At 50.9% G+C, this 6,262-nt stretch overlaps 1 protein-coding gene across 3 annotated transcripts in view; it reads left to right on the top strand.

Annotated features, from left to right (window-relative positions):
* The first annotated feature begins 1,789 nt into the window (after positions 1-1,789).
* MYO1D (myosin ID) overlaps positions 1,790-6,262 on the top strand; it is a 164,956-nt gene continuing 160,483 nt past the window's right edge. For all 3 annotated transcript variants that reach the window (XR_012635156.1, XM_074926437.1, XM_074926439.1), the window contains exon 1: positions 1,790-1,922. Coding sequence is in view for 2 of the 3 variants with exons in the window: in XM_074926437.1 (XP_074782538.1) it covers positions 1,828-1,922 (95 nt within the window). In the remaining variant the exon portion in view is untranslated. The remainder of the gene's footprint in view (positions 1,923-6,262) is intronic.

Raw genomic sequence — 6,262 nt, 5'->3', positions numbered from 1 at the left:
TGTGCTGGGGGCAGGAGGCTCATCTGGGTGCAGGATACAACCCTTCAGCACACAGGGCCGGGAACAGCAGGGCTGAAGGACCTTCCCCTGAGCACAGATGCGGGGATGTGTGGATACGTGGATGCCGTGCATGTATCCTGACCCGAGGCCTGTGGGTCACCTTTGTGTCTCCCCACAGGTGATGTTGCCCCATGTGACGTAGGACCCAAGTGGCTTGGGCCAGGGACAAGCAAACTGACAGACCTGCAGCACGACCTGGAACGCAGTGTGTCACTATGTCCATCTGCTCGTACACTTGTGCACCCGTGACCCCACGTGCTCGTGTGTCTGAGTCTGTATGTCTGTCCATGCATCCGCGTGTCCGTGCATCCTTGCATCCGTGCATCTAGATACCCCTTCTCTGCCCCTCGAAAGGTAAATCTTCCTATTCCCAAATGAGTGCCCCCTCAGTCAGTTTGCAGATGACACCCAGTTGGGTGGGAGTGTTGATCTGCTCGAGGGCAGGGAGGCTGCAGAGAGACCTGGACAGGCTGGAGCCATGGGCTGAGCCCAACTGGGGGAGTTTCACTGAGAGCAAATGCCGGGGGCTGCCCTTGGGCCACAACAACCCCCAGCAGGGCTACAGGCCTGGGGAGGAGTGGCTGGAGAGCTGCTGGTCAGAGAGGGACTGGGGGGGTTGATAATGAGCCAGCAGTGTGCCCAGGGGGCCGAGGAGGCCAATGGCATCCTGGCTTGTGTCAGCACTGGCGTGGCCAGCAGGGACAGGGCAGGGATCTGAGCCCTGGGCTCGGCACTGGGGAGGCCGCCCCTCGCTGAGGGGGTTCAGTTTTGGGCCCCTCACCCCAAAAAGGCCATTGAATGACTCGAGCGTGGCCAGAGAAGGGCAACGGAGCTGGGGCAGGGTCTGGAGCACAGGTCTGCTGGGGAGCGGCTGGGGGAACTGGGGGGGTTCAGTCTGGAGAAGAGGAGGCTGAGGGGAGACCTCCTGGCCCTCTGCAACTCCCTGCCAGGAGGGGGCAGAGAGGGGGGGTGAGTCTCTGGAGCCAAGGCCCCAGCACCAGGCCCCGAGGGAATGGCCTCAAGCTGCCCAGGGCAGGGTCAGGCTGGCTCTGAGGAAGGATTTCTGTGCAGAAGGGGCTGTTGGGCGTTGGAATGGGCTGCCCAGGGCAGGGGGGAGTCCCCGGGATCCCTGGGGGGGTTGAAGAGTCGGGCTGAGCCAGCGCTGAGGGATCTGGGGGAGTTGGGAACGGTCAGGGTGAGGTTCATGGTTGGGCTGGAGGAGCTGCAAGGGCTTTTCCAACCGGGATGAATCTGTGAGATCCTGTCTTGTTCGTTACAGTTCTGTAGGGAAAACCGGCTTTTGGTCTGGCGAAGAGCCGGCGCAGCAGATGGCAAAGACCCCGCACCCCACGGTCACAACGCAGGCGGAGACTTTCCCTCCCCTTTACTCACCGCCGGGAAGGACGAACCGGCTGAGATGAGCGCAGGGCGGGGGCCGCGGAGCCACCAACAAGACTCAGAGGCAGTGGGGTCCCGGAGACAGTACCGTTCCCAGGTTCAGCTCTCCCCGCGGGGGGCGCTCTTGCTAGCGTCCTTGCGGGGCGGGGCGGGCGGGAGGGGGCTCCGTGTTTCCCGCGGGCCGCCAGGGGGCGCTGCCCGGTGCCCGCCTTGCGCCCGCCGGGCCCCGCCTCACCTGCGGTGAGGCGGGGCCCGGCGGGCGCTAGGCGGGCACCGGGCAGCGCCCCCCCCCTGCTTCACACACACACACACGCACCCCCCGGTCCGGGGAGCGGCGGGACAGCGTCAACCCCGACCGTCACCTTCACCATGGCGGAGCAGGAGAGCCTGGAGTTCGGGAAAGCGGACTTCGTGCTGATGGACGCCGTCACCATGGCCGAGTTCATGGCAAACCTCCGGCTGCGGTGAGCGGGGAGGGAAGGGCGGTGGAATTGCTGCTTCCCCCCCCCTTTTCGCTTCTTCGGGGGGTGTGAGGCTTCTTACTAACCTCCCCCCCCCTCGTCTCAATTTGGGGAGGGGGGTGCGCTGTGCCGGTTTAGTGAGCTGAACCGGCCCCGCGCTGAGGGCGGGGTGGCGGGCAGCAGCCGCCCAGCCTGCCTTGGCCCCTGCCTGCTGCCCCCCCCCCCCGAGAGGGGACCGAGCTCCAGAGTGGAGCAAAGCCGGCACAAAAGAGGGGAGTTTTCTATGAAACGGGCTGAGCCAAGTGAGTGTGAGGGTGCCCAGGGTGCAGGCAGGGAGCACCTGCCTTGGGGGCTGTGGGGACTTTATGTCACCCTTTAGGAAACCTCCCTCTTCTCCCGCTCATCAGACCTCGTCTGCAGCTCGTACGCTTCCCCTCCAACAGGTATCTCCCCTGTGCTGACATGTGTGCAAAGTTGAGATAAAAAAAGCCAGCAATAAAAGTTACCAAGTCCAAGGCTGCTCCTGCCTCATAGGAGCGTTACAGCCGTTCGCCGGTGCAGACTCGCTGCGTTAACGTTTCGTGATCTTTATGGTTTTATTCCCCTTCTAAATGCGTTGCGTTTTCATCCCCGATCCCTCTGTGAAGTACGAGTAAATCCTGAGCAGCACTGATAAAGGACAGCTGGTGGGGACCCTAAGTCTGCGGCTGTCTTTCACTTTCCGTTATAAAAGATTCATGTGAGCTCTTCCTGATAAACTCTTTTGCCCCTGCTTGTGCAAGGATTTGATAATTACCGAAGGGAAGCCTTTGGGATAAAAATGTGACTTATTGGCTGTTTTCCCCCGCCCGGTTTTGCTCGGGCTTTACTGATGGCTCCTCTCCTGCCCCTTGCATTCTGGAGGTGGTTAAAATCAGTAATTCGCCGGGTCTGTGCCCTTGTTGGATGCACCCTGAGAGCGGCTCTGGCAATAGCCAAGGCAAGAGAGGTGGGCAAAGCTGCTTCAGCTGGCATAAAACTAGTGAGGAAGGAGAAAATTAATCTCTTCAAGGCAATTGTGATGTCTGCTCTGGATGAAATCTGTAGGTTTTGAGGTCTGGCTGCATGAGCCACTGAATGCTCAGGAATCTTTGTGCTACACAGCTGGCTACCAGGGTGTACCCGTCTTCTGTGATGCTGCAGAGGTCAGAGCTCAGGTCCTGGCAGTGTGAGATACAATAACAACAGGCGTATTTGATACTATTTTTAATTTTATGATTTGGATTTCTGTTTGGGTAGAGAGGGCATTTGTGCTTAAATGCTAAGAAAAACAGTCTGTGAATAGTTGAGCTTTGAACGTGAGGAAACGTCAGTTTTAAATAAATTTTGCAGTGTCTCTTAAGTGCTTAAATTTGTTCCTCATTTGTGCATGCCGTGACGCTCTAATTGTATTATAAAGGGTTTACAAACAAAGTCATTGTAATTAGCAGGAAACTTGCATGTAACATTTTGTTCTTGGAGTTTTCTTTGGTTAATGTGTACTAGAAATCTAAATGAAGTATATGAAACGGATTGTTAGACAACTTAAAAATCAGCATAGCACTGGTTGAATTTAGGAATTAATTAATTGAGAGGTGCCTTGCACTGGTAGATTTTGCTAATTTTGTATGAAAGAGTATGAGTAGAACAAGCTAGTAATTCTGGATCCTGAAAATTGATAGGCGGTTTGAGTTTTCTTTTTTCTGTCCTGTTGCCTGCTGATTGCGCCTGAGGATGTTTGGACATCCCTGCCGTGTCTGATAACCATCAAGTGTCCCTTTAACTCCAATACCTTGGTCACTGGTACTCAAAACCAGGCTTTTCCTTGTGACACCAGTTCAAACTCCAGTTTCTTTTTCATGAGAACGCATGCGCTACTTTGGCTGTTCTCTGCAGTTTGCAGGCAGGGTTCTGCCTGCACTTCAAGATTGTCTTGTGTCTGTGCGGTGGGCAGAATAATCTTTTGTTAAAAAAATTTACTGTTAATTTTTCTAACCTTGGTGCTGTCATCCTCTGACTTCAGGCTTGTCTGCTCTGGGATGTTTGGGAAATTAAGTTTGAATTTACCAAAAGTGTAATTGAGTAAAACTGCTGAACTCTGCTGAGCCCTGTTTGACACTGTGGCCCTGGCCTGCTCACCCAGCTTCGCTGCTGGCATTACTACAGTTCTCAAGCATCATTTGCTTCCCTTATTTTTACTGCTTTGGAGACAGTAATTAACTTTTGCTGCTGATACATTTTGAGTTGTCAGACCCAGATTACAACTGAGATTCTGACCTGGTCAAGGGTTGATTATGTCGTGTTGCGTTTTGTCACGTTGCATAGATGGCACGAGTCACCTTTATGCCTGTCATGCGCAGACCAGAATGGAGAAATTGTTGCTTCTCCATCATTAACTTCAAGTGCTGGGTTTGTTCGCTTTACACTTGGATGGGCTCCACCCTATTCCATAAATCCAGCTTTCTGCCAGAGCTATTTTTGTTTGGGGTCACTGGCTGACCCAAGACGGGTTGTGCTGGATTTAGTTCCCAAGTGAGCCCAGATGTGGGTGGAATTGAAATCATACCAGTTTCAGTGCATGCAAGGATATTTCCCCAAGGATGTCTCTAGTGGGAAAAAGAGAAATGGTGAAGTTGCACTTTTCATTACTTCAGTATTTGAATTTAGTGGTGTTGACATGGGCTGGATTAGTGCGGCTGGTTTGTTTGTTGATGTGAGTTCCTGCCTGGGTAGGTAGGATGGAGTGTGAATTTGCCACCTCATTTCCCATCCCTGCGCTTCGTGCCCTGTTTGTCGGCTCATGTAGTGATTCAGCAAGGATAGCATAGCATTAGTATTTTTTGATGGCCATGTCTTACAGCTGCTTAATAAACTGGCCGTTTCATGTGGATGCTTAAGCAGTCACTGTGTATTACATGTTAATTATAAATAAAAGTCATCCAGTCCTTGAATTCCTTAGTTCTGAGTGGTCTTTGTACCAGCACCTGGTTGTGATTCGTAGTCATCACAATAATGAAAGCAAAAAAAAAAAAAAAAGCAGGAGCATTGGAACAATTAGCATGGACTGAGTAGCTAGCTTTGTTTCTTTATAGCAAACGTCCAGATAATTGTTCCTTAAGTAGTTGTAAGTATGAGTTACTGTAAACGGCCGTATTTGAGCAGTTTGCACTTCAGCAGATAGTCTGGCATTCCCTTTAATCAGTTCTCTGTTGACCTTTATGGGCAGGTTGATTACTGCAGTGGTAGTTGGCATTTCAATTCCTATCAGAGGACGTAAGATTAATTGAAACACTCCTTAAAACAGGGAATCTTGCTAATGTCAAACAGCTCTCGGGTCCTCTCACTGGCGTTCAAGGGCTGGTATTTAGCTGCACTCCAAGTGTCACCCGCCTGTAATCTAAGGGAGAATGTCCTGCTCTGGACTCGTTAAAACATTTTCATTTCAGTGGGTGGTTTTGACTTAACGTGGCTGTGACTGTTCCACAGCAGATGGAGTGAGATGGTGCTTGTGGAAAGGGAGCAGAGGTCTTGGAGGAGTTGCTAATCTTTTGCAGAAATTGGGGCATAGGTGAAACTTGTGAACTTTTGAATAAGAGAAACACAAAACTGTACATCACCTAATTTTTCATCACCCCATAATAAAAATTTCAAGTGACAGAATTTATAATTTTTAATTTACTTCCTTTTAAGGAAGAGGGCAAGAAGGTTATTTTTCACAAGTATGAAATGTTCTGTTTTATGTATGATTTCATGTATTACCCTGCAAAGACCACTCATTGTACCACCCTGTACAACTAGCATTTATCTTAAATCAAAACAAAGAGCTTTTAAAATTTTTTTGAAAAAATTTTATCCATGGCATGCAAAGCAGTCGCCTGATTTCTTGAATTATCTGTTCTGCAGCCTTAGTGATAATTTCAGGAATAACTTCAGACTACCTTCTCCTCAAAAGGTCTCGAATGCTGTGCAGGAGAGTAAGATGTGATTCCCGCCGTGCTGGGTGGTGTCACGATGTGGGGGCCCGACTGTGGATAAACCCAACACCTCTTAATCGACTGGCAGTGAAAAGCCACGTTGAAATGCTGATAGAAAGTAGACTTGTATATCACAGCAGCAGGGTAGCATTCGGGGCAGTCCCATATGAGCTGTGTGCTCAAAATCTTTCTGTTCTCACATCTACTTTGTGAGCAGGTGCTACTTGACTCATCTTTTCCTGATTTCTAGCGAGTTGCTCATTTTTCATAAGCATTGTGCAAATCCCCTCCTGGGAACGCTGTAGCTCTTTGTCTCAGTTATTAAAGAATTCAAGGATGCATGGAAGGAAG

The sequence above is a fragment of the Athene noctua genome, chromosome 25, assembly GCF_965140245.1.
Source record: "Athene noctua chromosome 25, bAthNoc1.hap1.1, whole genome shotgun sequence".
Taxonomy (NCBI): domain Eukaryota; kingdom Metazoa; phylum Chordata; class Aves; order Strigiformes; family Strigidae; genus Athene; species Athene noctua.
Note: the sequence above shows the minus strand (reverse complement) of the source record. Positions and strands in the feature narration are given on the sequence as shown.